General features: G+C 42.9%; 1 protein-coding gene across 2 annotated transcripts; it reads right to left on the bottom strand.

Moving 5' to 3' along the window:
* Positions 1 to 269: 269 nt before the first annotated feature.
* Positions 270 to 6924, bottom strand: LOC100285931 (Nuclear poly(A) polymerase 3). 2 transcript variants are annotated; one of them, NM_001158820.2, is made up of 10 exons: positions 6160 to 6698; positions 5979 to 6056; positions 5789 to 5887; positions 3594 to 3656; positions 3354 to 3515; positions 2735 to 2848; positions 2370 to 2432; positions 1985 to 2284; positions 1312 to 1476; positions 294 to 1215 (listed from the first exon to the last, which is right to left on the bottom strand). In NM_001158820.2, the coding sequence occupies exons 1-10, from the start codon at positions 6391 to 6393 to the stop codon at positions 886 to 888; spliced, it is 1608 nt and encodes a 535-aa protein (NP_001152292.1). In that variant the 5' UTR covers positions 6394 to 6698; the 3' UTR covers positions 294 to 885. The 2 variants fall into 2 exon arrangements, with proteins under 2 accessions (XP_008680771.1, NP_001152292.1); XM_008682549.4 differs by lacking the exon at positions 2735 to 2848 and having other exon boundaries at positions 270 to 1215; positions 6160 to 6924.
* Between the last annotated feature and the right edge of the window lie 13465 nt (positions 6925 to 20389).

Consider the following 20389-nt stretch of genomic DNA (forward strand, 5'->3'; position numbering starts at 1 on the left):
TTAGTCTATGATTGTCCTTTGTCCAACAATTGTTGTAAATACAAGCCGATGCGGATCTTTACAAAGAAAAAAGGAGTGTACTGTAATGCATGAGCCCCAAACTATTTGCATTAACAGAATTCTGCTATCTATCCAAATGAGCCACAAAGGCCCAAACTATGGCGAAGTTGATTCAGCCACAAACCGAAAGGGCTGAATTCTAATCTTGCACCCTCAAAGTTTTTGTAAGCGAGATCGGAAAGAATATTCACCACAATTACATCAAAAGCTTCGCATGAGTAAACGTTTTTCTTCCACAAAGTCATACTCATTACCATAAGAATCCTTGGATTCTAGGACACAGTTTTTTTACAGCCTAAAAAACAAAAGTGGGTCGAATCGATCCAAAACACTTGCATTTGCATACTGGCCTGGAATATATAGCTTCCATTCATGGCCTCCATATCAACCTCAGCATCTGTGCCCAGAAGCAGCGCTAACAGGAAGCAATTTACACATTTCTGCTGCTGAGTACAAACATTACATCTACAGTTTACATACAGCTATACCGTACCTCCTCCTCACTTGTATACCAATTGCTATGATGTGTACATGAATATGCATGTACCTGCACACACACCTCATAACAGGAATAAGTCGCTTGAATGCTTCAAGAGATGCTTCCATCTCATTTTGCTGGATGCTTGAAGAGATCCAGCTATCGACATCCAGCTTCACAAGGAAAAAATCTCCCATATTCCTTGTTCCCGAGGCATGAACAAGCCCCTACATCTAAAAAGGGCAGTAAAAAAAAATTCAAATCTGATGTTGAAAACGACTTCAACAGCAGCTTCTTGCTGTTGTGATATTGACATATGAAGCTCGCACGCAATATGACAGCTGAGCCTAACTGACTGCATTGTAGTTCTGCTTCATTAGTTGGTGCCCCATCATATGTTGTGGCAGCTTTTCAGAGTAAACTGAGAGATCAAAGACACTTTTTGGCAGCTGGGGAGGCCCAACAATGGACATTGTGATGTCTGAATGGGCACATTTTTCCTTTCCATAGATGTTATTGCAGACACTTTTCATGAAATCTTCTTTGAGAGAACTTATACATATTTGAATATTCCTTCTATAGATGAGACCCCAGAAGAATACAACATTTGGATCAGTGATGGTATGATCAACTTGTTCTGAGGGATCAGGGTCACAGTAAACACCAAGACTCTCCAGCTGCAGAACATCATTGGAGAGTTCAAGATCAACATCAACACAACCCAGAAATGTGGAAAAGAAAAGCATGCATGCCCAAAGAAAAGATGAAATGACCTTGAGAAGAAGGTTGCGGAATCGTGATTTCACCCATCCAACCCAGTCACGCAATTCTTCTCCCATCGGAGCAGAGAGAACTATGCGGAGAAAGCATTTGTATCTTGCACCATATGGAAAAGGTGCAAAGAGCCAACTCCAGTTAAAATCAGTACTTCTGGTATCCTGTGGAAGAAGCAGATGAAATATTATCAACCTGGCACTTAGGGACACGTGCAAGCCTTAATCCTACATTGCACGGTTGCACCAATAATAGAGGTGGGTGAAATGGAACTGTTGATATTTAGCATTTTAGAGAGGTTAACCTGGCTTTACCACATAACATATTTAGAAAACTACCAGCAAGTAAAAATTTAAACCATAAACACGGCAACTGATCCAGATAGTTAATTTGGTGGGTTGGAGTTGGGTGCGTCCCATAGTGGGTGCAGGGAGTGTTTTCTGAGTAGTTATAAATGGTGAAAGGTTATAGTGCCTTGTTTGGAAAGGAAATAACTTGCAATATCAATTGACAAATATGCAACGCGACAATTCAGCAAAAGAGAATAGGAGGAAGGTATTGAAGACAGCTCATGTCTCTCTGCTCTGCAACATACGCATCTAGCAATTTGTATAATAAATTCCAGCATGGTGTCATGGTGTGATAGTAGAGACATAGCAAGAATAGCTATACCTTGCTTAGAGCATAGCCACGCCAAAGTTCTTCTTTGATTTTGCTGAAAGTACTTTCTGTTGTACTAGAGGAGCAAAATTCTGGTGGAATACATGGCAACATTATGGGCATGAGGGAGCACCCATCAGGACCCCGACAAGGAACAGGCGGATCAAGCAAACTCACTGGAAGAGGCCAAGGCCAGTGAACAAAAATGTCGAAGAACAAAGACAACAGAGTATTTATACTAGCATTCGGATGTCTGCGGCAAACATATGCAGCAAGGATAGCCAAATGAATTCCAGCGAAGAAGCCAAGTAGCTGAAATACCATTAAGCAATCATTAACAGCATAGTTATAGAAAATAAAGGACAACATTATGTTCAACTGTAGAGAAATCACTTACATGGCAATGAAGTCCTCTTTTTCTTGCCCATAGTTTGAGGCACCGCAACAAATATTGAAATTTCTGCATTCATACTCCATAAAAAAGAGAAAATTAGAATAGGAAGAGCAGTAGCAAGAAAGGTTTGAAGTCATAAAAAGTGCAGCAGACTTCAACAGTGCTAACAAAAAAGGACATATGATTTGACATGACAAAACACATTAACCAGGACCAAACTGAGAAATATAAAATGTACATAACGAACAAAAGTGATACAATGGGAGACAACATTAGGTTTCAAAACTCAAATACAAAAAAGACAAGAGTAAAACAAAAAAAATGAAGATAGCAGTACATGAATAAATCTAGTGAGGTGGTTGTTGGACCTTCATATTGGGAACTAATTGAATGATTTGTCTATTAGCACGGACTCCAGATAGACATCTCCAACTTGGCCCATCCACATTTTCTAGAACATGGGGATCAAATGCATGCATAGCCTGCACAGTGTACAGCCCAAGAGAACTTAAAATAAGCAGAAGATATCATGTACAGCATCTCTATTATACAAGCTAAACAAGAGTTAAACAAATTCAAACTAATGGTAAAAAACACATGATGGACAAGGGAGGGCAGAGTTATCATGTAGTATATGCATAAGGACATAAAAGACAGTTTCTCACAGATGTTACCATGCTTTGCTCAATCACTTGAAAGACCCAAACATGCTGAAATAAATGTACTAATGTACAATTTTATTAAGGTGGTGAACTGAAATTTCTCGGTCTTAAGAATTAGGCACTCACTGAATGCTACCAAAAGTTGTAGGAACTAGAAAGCAATAGCTTATCAAGGTACAGCATGACCAAGATGAAACAGTGTTACAGGGTGTACAGACAAAAAAAGATATTCTGAGAGTAGAAATACAAATTCCATGAATCAACAAATATAACATGTTTATTATATATGTAGTAAACAAACACTAATTCAAGACCGGATGCTTACCTCTGCAGCATTGATCACTGGGAGTTGAACATAAGGAAAGTCAACTAAAATCCCATTGAATTTAAAACGCATCAATGGAACCTTAGCTCCTTCAATTGAATGCAATTCTGATACTTCTGGCCTCCCTTCGAGCATTTGTCGCAGGACAACAAAAAAATGGTGCTGCAGTCAATACATGAACACATTATGAGTAAATTTTTAAAAACTTCAGCAAAAACAAAATACAAAATTCACACTTACTTGCAGCGATGCAATACAAGGACCAATACAGAGGACATCAATATCAGATTCAGGTCCATACGCCTTCAAAGTAGAAAACTTTTAGTCGAGGTTTGTCATAAAAAGATAAATCACAGTATTCAAAGGTGCAACTACAGAGGCAATATCATACAAAATATAAACAAGCAAACTCAGATTATAATTCTTACATAGCCAGCTGCTTTACATGCAATTAAACTATCAAAAGCTAATCAAAACATGCATATAGTTAGCACTTAGCAATACAAATTCATGTTTAGAAGCTCTTTCTAACTCCCTCAGTATCTGCTGGATTAAACTTCTGTTAAGGCTTTAAGAGCACATAGACTATACAAGCTCATGCATGCTATTAACCATAGAAGCAGACTTCAATTAAAAAATTCTCCCATGCTCCTTAAAGCATAGTTATTAAGGCGGTAAGGCGACATAAGGCGCCCGACCCCCTTTTTACCTTTTAAGCGGTAAAGCGGCGAGGCGACGCCTTAATTATATAATAAAATAAAATAATTAGTATATCACTTAGATCAAATAGTATATAATTTGTTGATAACTTTCCACACCTTTCCTAATCTGTCCCTCAGTACATCACCTTCTCTGTTCCTTATTATTTTAAAATTGAAAAGAAAAGAAAAGGAAAATAAGTTGAAGGCCCATCCAGCCCATGTAGACCACCGGGCACGGGCAAGTCACCACTTCTACTATACCCTAATTCCTAACAGCCGCACACAGTTGCACGCAGCCCGCCGCCCAGGAGGACACGCGCTCGCGCCACCCAGGAGGACGCACGCTCGCGCCGCCGCGGAGGGAGGGTGGAGCCGCAACGCTGCGGAGGGAGAGCGGAGCAGAGCCGCCATGGAAGGGAGGACTGGCGGCGGAGCAGGATGGCCGCGCGACCGCCATCAGGAAAGTTACCGCCCCACAGTCCTTGTCTCCATCTGCACCTCTTCTCCAACCCTACCCAGGCTAAGGCGTCTGCGATCCGGTGCCTTACCAACGCCTTGCGCCCCAAAGGGCAACGCTCTAGGCAAAGGCCTTATGCCGACGAGTAAGGCGACGGCGACGCCTTGCCCTCCAGCCTCGCCTTACTGCTTTAGCGACGCCTTAATGACTATGCCTTAAAGTCATACGATTATGTTGTTTTTAGATGTGCACTGTTAAACTTTTTAGACACATGACAGCTATCATTTTACATTGATATTCTGAAAACAGTACAAGTAGACTGTCTAAAAATCATCAAATTATCAAGAAACAAACTTGAGCCCAACGAATAGCCTTCCCTGAGGCATTATCACTAGAAGGACTCTCAACCACACAAGCCCAAGAAAAGACCCAAACCCTGGCTTCACCCGTACTGCCACACCATAACCCAGGCCAGCGTCCAAAATTACTATGTGGATTGCCAACGAGAGAACTTCTTTCAAGTGTGTAGTAGGGCTCGAACCCTGATCGGCAGCCTCCGTAATGGACGTCCTAGCACCTTGTTATCAGCATGTTTGACATTGCTATGTTTTATATACATATCACAAAACAATTTTGCTGACAGTGTTTTAGAGACCATGTAGATGGACAAAATAGTGATTCTTTCTGACTGGAGAGAACCTCCCTCATATGAGCAGTAACTCTCTTCTTAAAGTTATGACCACATGTTTTGATTAACCTACCACCCGTTAAACTTACATTGACGTACAGGAGCAATACAATCAGACAAATCATTCCAACAGAAACATTAACTCAGCGAGCTCAGGAAACAAATGACTAAAAGATTGAGCAGCTATACGTTGCTCATATTGCTTTGTTGAAACACTATCGAAGTCATCATAATTGGCAGATTCGTCAAAACAAGAGACACTGTTTACTAAACAGACCATGTTACATATGCAACTGCAACACAACACATACTTGCACTAGAATGAATAATGTAACAAATAACAGTACTGCATGGCTAGCTGATAAACGTAATGCCTCGCCAGAAAAATATCCAGGCAATTAAAGACGAGGTGATATAAATTTCGGCAACAATTAATTTGTTTAAAGAGAACACAACATATAGAAAATGAAGTAAAAGCAACACAGACACTACAGACCATTCTAAATCAATTTCATGAACAACTAAACTGGGTGTTACATCACCATAAAGGTTTCTAAGAAATTGTGGACAAATTTGGCATCCTCCTTACCCCCAGGGCATAGGAACCGAAGGTCAACACCGTGGCTGAAGCGATCCAGTGCCAGTTGCCCTGCTCGTAGGCCACCCTCTTTGCCCAATCCATTACTATCTGCAACAAAGTCGCCACCAGATCAGATCATCAATTTGGACCGGCACCGCAAGCAGAAACCTTTTAAATACGAAACCCTAACCCCCATTACCTTGCCGAGCTCGCGTACTACCCGCTCCCTCCTCCGCTCGTCCTCTAGCGAAGGCACAATCCCCGCGTCGGAAATGAACTAGACCACGTGAAACGTCAGTTCCAAAAATCAACCACGGAGTCAGACGAAATTACACCATAAGGGACAACCGTGTGTGCGAGCTTTAAGCTCCGGAGCTCACCTTGAGGAGGGAGCGGCTCCGACACTCGTCCATGTAAATGATGACCTCACGCGGGAGCGCCATGTGCATCGGGTGCGGCAGGAGCGTCCCGGGGGGTGGGGGCCCCGGGAGGTACATCCCCGTCGTCGGTGGGATCGGCGGTGGAGGCGGCGGGCCCATGAGCAGCACTGGCGCTAGGGTTTGGGTCTCAGCCCTGCGGGCCGCCGAGCCCCTGATGGCGTGGTCCAGTACCATTGCTTCAGGAGCGGGGGGCTGGCGAGGGAAAGGCGGCGGCGGTCGGCGGCGAACCGCCCGCGATTCGCCGCCGCGTTGTTGAGTGGGTGGCGGACGCGGAGGCGACGACGTGAGCAGAGCTTCACGCTTTGAAATTGCTCGGACTTGAGACAGATTTGGGGTTTTAGTTACAAGGGTAATGGACCAGCAGGACCCGAACGGAACGGAGGCTGGAACGGGATCAAAGTCGCGAGCTGGCGCGGTGGAACATTGGGAATTTGGGAGTGTCTCAGGATGCAGGCTGGCGAGCAACGAAAGAGGATTATGGGTGCTGATTTGGTCTCTAGAATTTTATATACGGTTGTTTGCTCTCTTCAGAGCTGTCGGTATTGTTTGCTCTCTTCAGAGCTGTCGGTACTTGATAGATTAAGAATATTGTATTGTTGTGGCCTTCTACAAGTTCCCTTTCCTAATTCCAAAGCTTTATGCTGTTGTTAGTTCCTTTTATGGGACCACTTTTGGTCGCCGAAATCCTCTTTATTTAGTGCATATAAACAAAAGTAAAAGAGACATCATGACAATTTAAAATCAAATCTATATCAAAACAAACATGCAGAAATAATAAAAAATTTGACAGTAGCATCACGTGTCATATTATCTATAAAAAACTGCATAGCGAAAGGAATTATTCCACACCAACCAATGTGGAATGGCTTGATGGTGGACAATAAAAATTACTAGTAGTTGGTGTCTATAGACTCATCTCCCTCCTTAACACGAGTGTCAAAGTTCTAACAAAAATCTTAGTCAATCGCTTGCAGCTGGTGATCACAAAGCTCGTCCATCAAAATCAATATGGTTTTATCAAGGATAGATCGATCCAGGATTGCTTAGCTTGGGTTTTTGAATATATTTCCCTTTGTCACAAATCCAGAAAAGAAATGGTCATTTTAAAGCTTGATTTTGAGAAGACATTTAATAAAATGGAGCATGCTGCTCTCTTGGAGATCCTGAGGCACAAGGGGTTCAGTAATAAATGGATCCACTGGATCTCTATGATTCTTGGCTCTGGATCTTCTGAAGTTCTTTTGAATGGAGTCCCTAGGAAAAGATTTCACTGTCGACGCGGAGTCAGACAAGGCGACCCTCTGTCCCCGCTTCTTTTTGTTCTTGCTGCTGACCTTTTGCAGTCTATTGTCAACAAGGCATGCGAAGGTGGCTGAAAGTCGCCTAGAGGGGGGTGAATAGGACGAATCTGAAATTTATAAACTTAAGCACAACTACAAGTCGGGTTAGCATTAGAAATATAAACGAGTTCGAGAGAGAGGGCGCAAAACAAATCGTGAGCGAATAAAGAGCGAGACACGATAATTTGTTTTACCGAGGTTCGGTTCTTGCAAACCTACTCCCCGTTGAGGTGGTCACAAAGACCGGGTCTCTTTCAACCCTTTCCCTCTCTCAAACGGTCCCACGGACCGAGTGAGCTTCTCTTCTCAATCAAACGGAACACTAAGTTCCCGCAAGGACCACCACACAATTGGTGTCTCTTGCCTCGGTTACAATTGAGTTGATCGCAAGAAGAATGAGAAAGAAAAGAAGCAATCCAAGCGCAAGAGCTCAAATGAACACAACAAATCACTCTCTCTAATCACTAAAGCTTTGTGTGGAGTTGGGAGAGGATTTGATCTCTTTGGTGTGTCTTGTATTGAATGTTGTAGCTCTTGTAAGGTGTAGAAGTGTAGAAACTTGGATGCCAATGAATGTGGGGTGGTTGGGGTATTTATAGCCCCAACCACCAAAAGTTGGTCGTTGGAAATGTGCTGTCGCATGGCGCACCGGACAGTCTGGTGCGCCACCGGACACTGTCCGGTGCGCCAGCCACGTCAGCAGACCATTGAGGTTCGACCGTTGGAGCTCTGACTGGTGGGGCCTCTGGGCTGTCCGGTGGTGCACCGGACAGATCCTGTAGACTGTCCGGTGCGCCAACTGCGCATGCTCTGACTCTAATGCGCACTGTAGCGCATTGAATGCAGTTGCAGACAACCGTTGCGCGCGAAGTAGCCGTTGCTCCGCTGGCACACCGGACAGTCCGGTGTGCACCAGACACTATCCGGTGACTCACCGGACAGTCCGGTGAATTATAGCGGAGCGCCCTCTGATTTTCCCGAAGGTAGCGAGTTCGAGCTGAAGTGCCCTGGTGCACCGGACAGTCCGGTGCGCCAAACCAGGGTGCCTTTGGGGTTATCATTTGCTCTCTTGTTTGAACACTTTTCTTGGTCTTTTTATTGGCTTATTGTGAAACTTTGGCACCTGTAGAACTTATAGACTAGAGCAAACTAGTTAGTCCAATTATTTGTGTTGGGCATTTCAACCACCAAAATCAATTAGGATATAGGTGTAAGCCTAATTCCCTTTCAATCTTCCCCTTTTTGGTGATTGATGCCAACACAAACCAAAGCAAGTATAGAAGTGCATAATTGAACTAGTTTGCATAATGTAAGTGCAAAGATTACTTTGAATTGAGCCAATAGAAATTCATAAGATATGCATAGATTGTTTCTTTATAATTTTAACATTTTGGACCACGTTTGCACCATATGTTTTGTTTTTGCAAATTCTTTTGTAAATCCTTTTCAAAGTCCTTTTGCAAATAGTCAAAGGTAAATGAATAAGATTTTGAGAAGCATTTTCAAGATTTGAAATTTTATCCCCCTGTTTGAAATGCTTTTCCTTTGACTAAAACAAAACTCCCCCTTAATAAAATCCTCCTCTTAGTGTTCAAGAGGGTTTTAAGATATCAATTTTGAAAATACTACTTTCTCCCCCTTTTGAACACAATAAGATACCAATTTGAAAATCATTAGTTTAAAATTAGGTGGTGGTGCGGTCCTTTTGCTTTGGGCTAATACTTTCTCCCCCTTTGGCATGAATCGCCAAAAACGGATACTTTGAGTGAAATATAAGCCCTTGCTCAAACTACTTTCTCCCCCTTTGGTGAATAAAATATGAGTGAAGATTATACCAAAGTTAGAGAGTTTCTTGGAGCGACGGCGAAGGATGAGTTATGGAGTGGAGTGGAAGCCTTTGTCTTCGCCGAAGACTCCAATTCCCTTTCTATACACCTATGACTTGGTTTGAAATTCACTTGAAAACACATTAGTCATAGCATATAAAAGAGACACAATCAAAGGTATATGAATGAGCTATGTATGTAAAACATCAAAAGAAATTCCTAGAATCAAGAATATTTAGCTCATGCCTAAGTTTGTTAAAGGTTTGTTCATCTAGTGGCTTGGTAAAGATATCGGCTAATTGATCTTTAGTGTTAATATATGCAATCTCGATATCTCCCTTTTGTTGGTGATCCCTTAGAAAATGATACCAAATGGCTATGTGTTTAGTGTGGCTATGCTCAACGGGATTATCCGCCATGCGGATTGCACTCTCATTATCACATAGAAGAGGAACTTTGGTTAATTTGTAACCGTAGTCCCTAAGGGTTTGCCTCATCCAAAGTAATTGCGCGCAACAATGGCCTGCGGCAATATACTCGGCTTCAGCGGTAGAAAGAGCTACGGAATTTTGCTTCTTTGAAGCCCAGGACACCAAGGATCTTCCCAAGAACTGGCAAGTCCCCGATGTGCTCTTTCTATTAATTTTATACCCCGCCCAAACGGCATCCGAATAACCAATTAAATCAAAAGTGGATCCTCTAGGATACCAAAGCCCAAACTTAGGAGTATAAACTAAATATCTCAAGATTCGTTTTACGGCCGTAAGGTGAGCTTCCTTAGGGTCGGCTTGGAATCTTGCACACATGCATACGGAAAGCATTATGTCCGGTCGAGATGCACATAAATAGAGTAGAGAGCCTATCATCGACCGGTATACCTTTTGATCAACGGATTTACCTCCCGTGTCGAGGTCGAGATGCCCATTGGTTCCCATGGGTGTCTTGATGGGTTTGGCATCCTTCATCCCAAACTTGCTTAGAATATCTTGAATATACTTTATTTGGCTAATGAAGGTGCCCTCTTGGAGTTGCTTCACTTGAAATCCCAAAAAGTACTTCAACTCCCCCATCATAGACATCTCGAATTTTTGTGTCATGACCCTACTAAATTCCTCACATGTAGATTCATTAGTAGACCCAAATATAATATCATCAACATAAATTTGGCATACAAACAGATCATTGTCAAGAGTTTTAGTGAATAAAGTAGGATCGGCCTTTTCGACTTTGAAGCCATTAGTGATAAGGAAATCTCTAAGGCATTCATACCATGCTCTTGGGGCTTGCTTGAGCCCATAAAGCGCCTTAGAGAGTTTATATACATAGTTAGGGTACTCACTATCTTCAAAGCCAGGAGGTTGCTCAACATAGACCTCCTCCTTGATTGGTCCATTGAGGAAGGCACTTTTCACGTCCATTTGGTAAAGCTTAAAGCCATGGTAAGTAGCATAGGCAAGTAATATACGAATTGACTCAAGCCTAGCTACGGGTGCATAGGTTTCACCGAAATCCAAACCTTCGACTTGTGAATACCCCTTGGCCACAAGTCGGGCTTTGTTCCTTGTCACCACACCATGCTCGTCTTGCTTGTTGCGGAAGACCCACTTGGTTCCTACAACATTTTGATTAGGACGTGGAACTAAATGACATACCTCGTTTCTAGTGAAATTGTTGAGCTCCTCTTGCATCACCACCACCCAATCCGAATCTTGAAGTGCTTCCTCTACCCTGTGTGGCTCAATAGAGGAAACAAAAGAGTAATGCTCACAAAAATGTGCAACACGAGATCTAGTGATTACCCCCTTATGAATGTCGCCGAGGATGGTGTCGACGGTGTGATCTCGTTGGATTGCTTGGTGGACTCTTGGGTGTGGCGGCCTTGATTCTTCATCCTCCTTGTCTTGATCATTTGCATCTCCCCCTTGATCATTGCCGTCATCTTGAGGTGGCTCATCTTTTTGATCTTCTCCTTCATCAACTTGAACCTCATTCTCATTTTGAGTTGGTGGAGATGCTTGCGTGGAGGAGGATGGTTGATCTTGTGCATTTGGAGGCTCTTCGAATTCCTTAGGACACACATCCCCAATAGACATGTTCCTTAGCGCGACGCACGGAGCCTCTTCATCACCTATCTCATCAAGATCAACTTGTTCTACTTGAGAGCTGTTAGTCTCATCAACACAACGTCACAAGAAACTTCAAATAGTCCTAAGGACTTGTTAAAGACTCTATATGCCCTTGTGTTTGAATCATATCCTAGTAAAAAGCCTTCTACGGTATTAGGAGCAAATTTAGATTTTCTACCTCTTTTAACAAGAATAAAGCATTTGCTACCAAAGACTCTAAAATATGAAATATTGGGCTTTTTACTAGTTAGGAGTTCATATGATGTCTTCTTGAGGATTCGGTGTAGATATAACCGGTTGATGGCGTAGCAGGCGGTGTTGACCGCCTCGGCCCAAAACCGATCCGAAGTCTTGTACTCATCAAGCATGGTTCTTGCCATGTCCAATAGAGTTCGATTCTTCCTCTCCACTACACCATTTTGTTGTGGCGTGTAGGGAGAAGAGAACTCATGCTTGATGCCCTCCTCCTCAAGGAAGCCTTCAATTTGAGAGTTCTTGAACTCCGTCCCGTTGTCGCTTCTAATTTTCTTGATCCTCAAGCCGAACTCATTTTGAGCCCGTCTCAAGAATCCCTTTAAGGTCTCTTGGGTATGAGATTTTTTCTGCAAAAAGAACACCCAAGTGAAGCGAGAATAATCATCCACAATAACTAGACAGTACTTACTCCCGCCGATGCTTATGTAAGCTATCGGGCCGAATAGGTCCATGTGTAGGAGCTCAAGTGGTCTGTCAGTCGTCATAATGTTCTTGTGTGGATGATGAGTCCCAACTTGCTTCCCTGCCTGACATGCGCTACAAATTCTGTCTTTCTCAAAATGAACATTTGTTAGTCCCAAAATGTGTTCTCCCTTTAGAAGCTTATGAAGATTCTTCATTCAAACATGTGCTAGTCGGCAATGCCAGAGCCAGCCCATGTTAGTATTAGCAATTAAGCAAGTGTCAAGTTCAGCTCTATCAAAATCTACTAAGTATAGCTGACCCTCTAACACTCTCTTAAATGCTATTGAATCATCACTTCTTCTAAAGACAGTAACTGTGGCAGAACCACCCGAATTATTCCAGCTTAAGTGCCTAAGTCACGCCTCAGGGGTCGTAACACACTTAAATCGGAATAACCCGTCAGTCCTTCAGATCTAGTCTGATAGAGCCACTTAACCAGGATCAAATTCCACAATCTCACTCGAAAGCGAGTCACAGAAGAAATACAATAAAACAGGAAACCTCAAATTAAGTACTGAGTTATTACATAAATCGGAGTTTTTGCGTAGTAAATAAAGTTCACAAAATAAAGTGCAGCGGATAATCGATGTCGTCGGTATCGAGGAATTGGGCAAGGCCTAGCCCACTACTCCTCGTGCTCCTCTCCTGCCGGAGCAACACCCCACTCGACCGTCCAACCCGGTGGCAGGGTGGTAGGCCAAGTCACACCATCAACCATTTCCTGAATGGTACCTGCAAAAATTGTGCCACAAGCAAGGCTGAGTATACTAATACTCAGCTAGACTTAACCGGTGTGAGGAGTCTACTCCTCTACCTCTAGACTATGCAGCTGTTTGGCTGAGGGGTTTGGTTTGCCAAAAGCACTAGCTGTTTCTAAAATCAATTTTTAGCTTTTCAAATTCTATCATCATTAACTTAACTAGATTTGCTCCTTCTAAGCATACATGGTAACAATCATTTAGTGCAATCAACAAATTATCTCATGTAACCACATTTCACTTCTTACTCGATGCAGTACAAGGAATCAAGCAGTCTCATTAGCTGCGAGAAGCAGACGATTCGAATCGAGTTTTAACCTTGCAAGGTAAACCTAAACACACGACATGTCAGGGTACTCCGACCCCACACATGACAACCGTCCCCATCGATTCCCCGTTCGCGTCCAGGCCTCACCGCCTTGGCATACAATGCTCCACTGACCCCGGCTGCCGCCATGCAGTGACCGCACTTGTACCCACCATAGCTAGCATGGGAGACCCAGTCTCAGGTCGCATGAGGGATAAAGTCCGCGCCCGGCTTCAATCAGGTACTAGGTTTACCGGTTACCATTTTTCCCGGCATGTGCTTAGTACGTTCAAAAGCTTGACTCAGGTATCCACACATTAATCCTTAATTCATTTTTTCCGTCTCATGGACAAGGCATCCTCCCTGGATCTAAATCCATAGACCAACATAGATCCCGTTATCAAGATGAATATAATCAATTCCTGACCTCGCGCGAGTGCTAGAAAAATCACTCGACTTCTACCGAGATCCTGATTAGCAAGCAGCTACTCGACCTAGCATACTAGTATTCATCTCAAAAAGGAATCCTAAGTTCATGCAACTAGAGGTTTCAAGCAACTCCTACACTTAAGTGCACATTGCAATCCTACAGGCATTAAGTGTAGTAAAATAGCATAAATAACAGATTATGCATAAAACCGGGGCTTGCCTTGAATTGTTGGGGCTGCGGGGAGATCCTCAATAGCAGCCTCTGAAGCCTGCTCCTGGTCCTCCTCTTGGACAGGTCCTTGTTCGGGGATGAGCACGTACTCTCCGTCGGCAAGATTGCAATCTAATGAATGCAATGCGTAAGATATATGCATGATATGATATGTGCTTTTAGAAATTACAACTTTACAGGTGTATGATCTTCTTGAGTTAAACAAGGTTAACTTTGCTTATATAAGTCCCTTGGGTGGTATACTTGGTAAATTGGTTTAAACTTATCTAAGGTAAGTAGTAGGTTTATTTTTGGGGTTTCACTGAATTCCTTTTAAGTCTTAGGGAGAATTGATAAGTTCTCAAGTTAGACTTATTGGGGTGACGTTTATTTCTTCTTTCCTTTTCTTTTATTCCTTTTAATGTTTTAGAGTGGGTTTGAACTACAAGTTGCTTTTATAAAATTCTAAAAATTCTGCAAAAATTACAGTGGCTGGGTACTGGTATATGTTTCTCTGTCTCAAAATTTGGGGGGGTCAGAAAGTGAATAGTTTTCTCTGGACAAAATTATTAAATTCTAGGGCAGAAGGGGTGCTTTGAACTACCACTATTATTTAACAGTGGGTAATTCTCTAAAACTCATTTTTGCTGGCTTTTAGGTGTTATAACATGACTTGATACAAATTGCTAGTCATTAATACCTTTTAATTATTTTTCTATAGTTTTCTCAAGTTTCTAACCAAATAGGTGCTTTCTACTACCACTATATTTGAAAAACATCAAACAACAGAGTTCTTATTTTTCTTAGTTATTGTTTTGTGCAAGAGCAATCATTCTGAAGTTTGGCATCTTTTTGCTTAAGGGAAGGGGTGGTATGCATTATTTGAATTAAGTGGCTTTTCTCATAAATCACTAGCAATAGGTGTGAGTTTGCTTCTTATTCATGGGTTTGCATTTTTCTCTGGTAGTTTATCTCATCATGGACTTAGCTAATTTTTGGTTGCCCATTATCACATTATTAGGGGTTGTTCATGATTTATTTGGAAAATGCCTTATTATCACTGATAGTCGCCTAGAGGGGGGGTGAATAGGGCGAAACTGAAATTTACAAATATAAAGACAACTACAAGCCGGGTTAGCGTTAGAAAAAATGAGTCCACGAGAGAGGGTGCAAAACAAATCACAAGTAAATGAAGAGTGTGACACGCGGATTTGTTTTACCGAGGTTCGGTTCTCGCAAACCTACTCCCCGTTGAGGAGGCCACAAAGGCCGGGTCTCTTTCAACCCTTCCCTCTCTCAAACGGTCCCTCGGACCGAGTGAGCTTCTCTTCTCAAATCACTTGGGAATCAAACTTCCCGCAAGGACCACCACACAATTGGTGTCTCTTGCCTCAATTACAAGTGAGTGTTTGATCACAAGAAAGAATGCCAAAGAAAAGAAGCGATCCAAGCGCAAGAGCTCAAATGGACACTACAAATCACTCTCTCTAGTCACTAAGGCTTTGTGTGGAGTTGGGAGAGGATTTGATCTCTTTTGGTGTGCTTTGCAATGAATGCTAGCTCTTGTATAGTGGTTGGAAGCTGGAAAACTTGGATGCAATGAATGATGGGGTGGTTGGGGTATTTATAGCCCCAACCACCAAACATGACTGTTGGTGGAGGCTGTCTGTCGAATGGTGCACCGGACAGTCCGGTGCACACCGGACATGTCCGGTGCGCCAGCCACGTCACCAAAGCCGTTGGATGCCGACCGTTGGAGTTCTGACTTTTGGGCCCGCCTGGATGTTCGGTGGCGCACCGGACATGTACTGTAGAGTGTCCGGTGCGCCAGTATGGGCGTGCCTGACGCCTGCGCGCTCTGGCGCGCATTAATTGCTGTTGCAGGCGACCGTTGGCGTGGAGTAGCCGTTGCCCCGCAGTTGCACCGGACAGTCTGGTGTACACCGGACATGTCCGGTGAATTATAGCGGAGCAACCGCTGAGATTTCCCGAGACTGCCAAGTTCCAGAGCCGCGTCCTCTTGGAGCACCGGACACTGTCCGGTGTACACCGGACAGTCCGGTGAATTATAGCGCGCCGGCTCCAGGAAAATTCCGAGGTTGAAGAGTTCTGGGTGAAGTACCCCGGTGCACCGGACAGTCCGGTGCGCCACCGGACAGTCCGGTGCGCCAGACCAGGGAGCCTTTCGGGATGCATTTAGCTCTCTATTTTGAACCCAACTATGGTCTTTTAATTGGCTTGTTGTGAACCTTTGACACCTATATAACTTATACACTAGAGCAAACTAGTTAGTCCAATTATTTGTGTTGGGCAATTCAACCACCAAAATTATTTAGGAACTAGGTGTAAGCCTAATTCCCTTTCAATCTCCCCCTTTTTGGTGATTGATGCCAACACAAACCAAAGCAAATATAGAAGTGTATAATTGAACTAGTTCGCATAATGTAAGTGCAAAGGTTGCTTGGAATTGAGCCAATATAAATACTTACAAGTTATGCATGGATCGTTTCTTTATTTTTAACATTTTGGACCATGCTTGCACCACATGTTTTGTTTTTGCAAACTTTTTGTAAATTCTTTTTCAAAGTTCTTTTGCAAAAGGTCAAAGGTAAATGAATAAGATTTTGCAAAGCATTTTTCAAGATTTGAAATTTTCTCCCCCTGTTTCAAATGCTTTTCCTTTGATTAAACAAAACTCCCCCTAAATGAGATCCTCCTCTTAGTGTTCAAGAGGGTTTTGATACATCATTTTTGAAATATTACTTTCTCCCCCTTTTGAACATAATAAGATACCAATTGAAAATACTCTTTGAAAAACTAAAATTTTTGAAATTGGTGGTGGTGCGGTCCTTTTGCTTTGGGCTCATACTTTCTCCCCCTTTGGCATAAATCGCCAAAAACGGAATCATTAGAGCCCTCGAAGCACTTTCTTCCCCTTTGATCATAAATAAATGAGTTAAGATTATACCAAAGACGAAGTCCTTTTGCTTGGTGCTCATGCTTTCTTCCCCAAAGATGGAGAGTTGCTCGGAGTGATGGCGAAGAATGAGTTGCGGAGTGGAAGCCTTTGTCTTCGCCGAAGACTCCAATTCCCTTTTAATATACCTATGACTTGGTTTGAAATAGACTTGAAAACACATTAGTCATAGCATATGAAAGAGACATGATCAAAGGTATATAAAAGAGCTATGTGTGCAATTTAACAAAAGAAGTTCCTAGAATCAAGAATATTTAGCTCATGCCTAAGTCTGTTAAAAGTTTGTTCATCAAGAGGCTTGGTAAAGATATCGGCTAATTGATATTTAGTATTGATGTAGGAAATCTCGATATCTCTCTTTTGTTGGTGATCCCTAAGAAAATGATACCGAATGGCTATGTGTTTAGTGCGGCTATGTTCGACGGGATTATCCGCCATCTTGATTGCACTCTCATTATCACATAGCAAAGGGACTTTGGTTAATTTGTAACCGTAGTCCCGCAGGGTTTGCCTCATCCAAAGCAATTGCGCGCAACAATGGCCTGCGACAATGTACTCGGCTTCGACAGTAGAAAGAGCGACTGAATTTTGCTTCTTTGAAGCCCAAGACACCAAGGATCTTCCCAAGAACTGGCAAGTCCCCGATGTGCTCTTCCTATTGATTTTACACCCCGCCCAATCGGCATCCGAATAACCAATCAAATCAAAAGTGGATCCCCTAGGATACCAAAGCCCAAACTTAGGAGTGTAAGCCAAATATCTCAAGATTCGTTTTACGGCCGTAAGGTGAGATTCCTTAGGGTCGGCTTGGAATCTTGCACACATGCATACGGAAAGCATAATATCCGGTCGAGATGCACATAAATAGAGTAAAGAACCTATCATCGACCGGTATACCTTTTGATCCACGGACTTACCTCCTTCGTCGAGGTCGAGATGCCCATTGGTTCCCATGGGTGTCTTGATGGGCTTGGCATCCTTCATCCCAAACTTGTTTAGAATGTCTTGAGTATACTTTGTTTGGTTAATGAAGGTGCCCTCTTGGAGTTGCTTCACTTGAAATCCCAAGAAGTACTTCAACTCCCCCATCATAGACATCTCGAACTTTTGTGTCATGATCCTACTAAATTCTTCACATGTAGACTCGTTAGTAGACCCAAATATAATATCATCAACATAAACTTGGCATACAAACAAGTCATTTTCAATAGTTTTAGTGAATAGAGTAGGATCTGCCTTTCCGACTTTGAATTCATTAGTGATGAGAAAATCCCTAAGGCATTCATACCATGCTCTTGGGGCTTGCTTGAGCCCATAAAGCGCCTTAGAGAGTTTGTAAACATGGTTAGGGTACTCACTATCTTCAAAGCCGGGAGGTTGCTCAACATAGACCTCTTCCTTGATTGGTCCATTTAGGAAGGCACTTTTCACGTCCATTTGATAAAGCTTAAAGCCATGGTAAGTAGCATAGGCCAATAAAATGTGAATTGACTCAAGCCTAGCTACGGGTGCATAGGTTTCACCGAAATCCAAACCTTCGACTTGAGAGTATCCCTTGGCCACAAGTCGAGCTTTGTTCCTTGTCACCACACCATGCTCATCTTGCTTGTTGCGGAAGACCCATTTGGTTCCTACAACATTTTGATTAGGACGTGGAACCAAATGCCATACCTCATTCCTAGTGAAGTTGTTGAGCTCCTCTTGCATCGCCACCACCCAATCCGAATCTTGAAGTGCTTCTTCTACCCTGTGTGGCTCAATAGAGGAAACAAAAGAGTAATGCTCACAGAAATGTGCAACACGAGATCTAGTAGTTACCCCCTTATGAATATCGCCGAGGATGGTGTCGACGGGGTGATCTCGTTGGATTGCTTGGTGGACTCTTGGGTGTGGCGGCCTTTGCTCTTCATCCTCCTTGTCTTGATCATTTGCATCTCCCCCTGGATCATTGCCGTCATCTTGAGGTGGCTCATTTGCTTGATCTTCTACTTCATCAACTTGAGCTTCATCCTCATTTTGAGTTGGTGGAGATGCTTGCGTGGAGGGGGATGGTTGATCTTGTGCATTTGGAGGCTCTTCGGATTCCTTAGGACACACATCTCCAATGGACATGTTCCTAAGCGCGATGCATGGAGCCTCTTCATTACCTATCTCATCAAGATCGACTTGCTCTACTTGAGAGCCGTTAGTCTCATCAAACACAACGTCATAAGAAACTTCAACTTGTCCAGTGGACTTGTTAAAGACTCTATATGCCCTTGTGTTTGAATCATATCCTAGTAAAAAGCCTTCTACAGTCTTAGGAGCAAATTTAGATTTTCTACCTTTTTTAACAAGAATAAAACATTTGCTACCAAAGACTCTAAAGTATGAAATATTGGGCTTTTTACCGGTTAGGAGTTCATACGATGTCTTCTTGAGGATTCGGTGTAGATATAACCGGTTGATGGCGTAGCAGGCGGTGTTGACCGCCTCGGCCCAAAATCGATCCGAAGTCTTGTACTCATCAAGCATGGTCCTTGCCATGTCCAATAGAGTTCGATTCTTCCTCTCCACTACACCATTTTGTTGTGGCGTGTAGGGAGAAGAGAACTCATGCTTGATGCCCTCCTCCTCAAGGAAGCCTTCAATTTGAGAGTTCTTGAACTCCGTCCCGTTGTCGCTTCTTATTTTCTTGATCCTTAAGCCGAACTCATTTTGAGCCCGTCTCAAGAATCCTTTTAAGGTTTCTTGGGTTTGAGATTTTTCCTGCAAAAAGAACACCCAAGTGAAGCGAGAATAATCATCCACTATTACAAGACAATACTTACTCCCGCCGATGCTTATGTAAGCAATCGGGCCGAATAGATCCATGTGGAGTAGCTCAAGCGGCCTGTCGGTGGTCATGATGTTCTTGTGTGGATGATGGACACCAACTTGCTTTCCTGCTTGGCATGCGCTACAAACCCTGTCTTTCTCAAAATGAACATTGGTTAGTCCTAAACTGTGCTCTCCCTTTAGAAGCTTATGAAGATTCTTCATCCCAACATGGGCTAGTCGGCGGTGCCAGAGCCAACCCATGTTAGTCTTAGCAATTAAGCATGTGTCGAGTTCCGCTCTATCAAAATCTACTAAGTATAGCTGACCCTCTAACACACCTTTAAATGCTATTGAATCATCACTTCTTCTAAAGACAGTGACACCTACATCAGTGAAAAGACAGTTGTAACCCATTTTGCATAATTGAGATACAAAAAGCAAATTGTAATCTAATGAATCAACAAGAAAAACATTGGAAATGGAATGGTCAGGGGATATAGCTATTTTACCCAAACCTTTGACCAAACCTTGATTTCCATCCCCGAATGTGATAGCTCGTTGGGGATCTTGGTTTTTCTCGTAGGAGGAGAACATTTTCTTCTCCCCAGTCATGTGGTTTGTGCACCCGCTATCGATGATCCAACTTGAGCCCCGGATGCATAAACCTACAAAACAGA

This window comes from Zea mays, chromosome 1 (assembly GCF_902167145.1).
Source record: "Zea mays cultivar B73 chromosome 1, Zm-B73-REFERENCE-NAM-5.0, whole genome shotgun sequence".
Lineage (NCBI taxonomy): Eukaryota > Viridiplantae > Streptophyta > Magnoliopsida > Poales > Poaceae > Zea > Zea mays.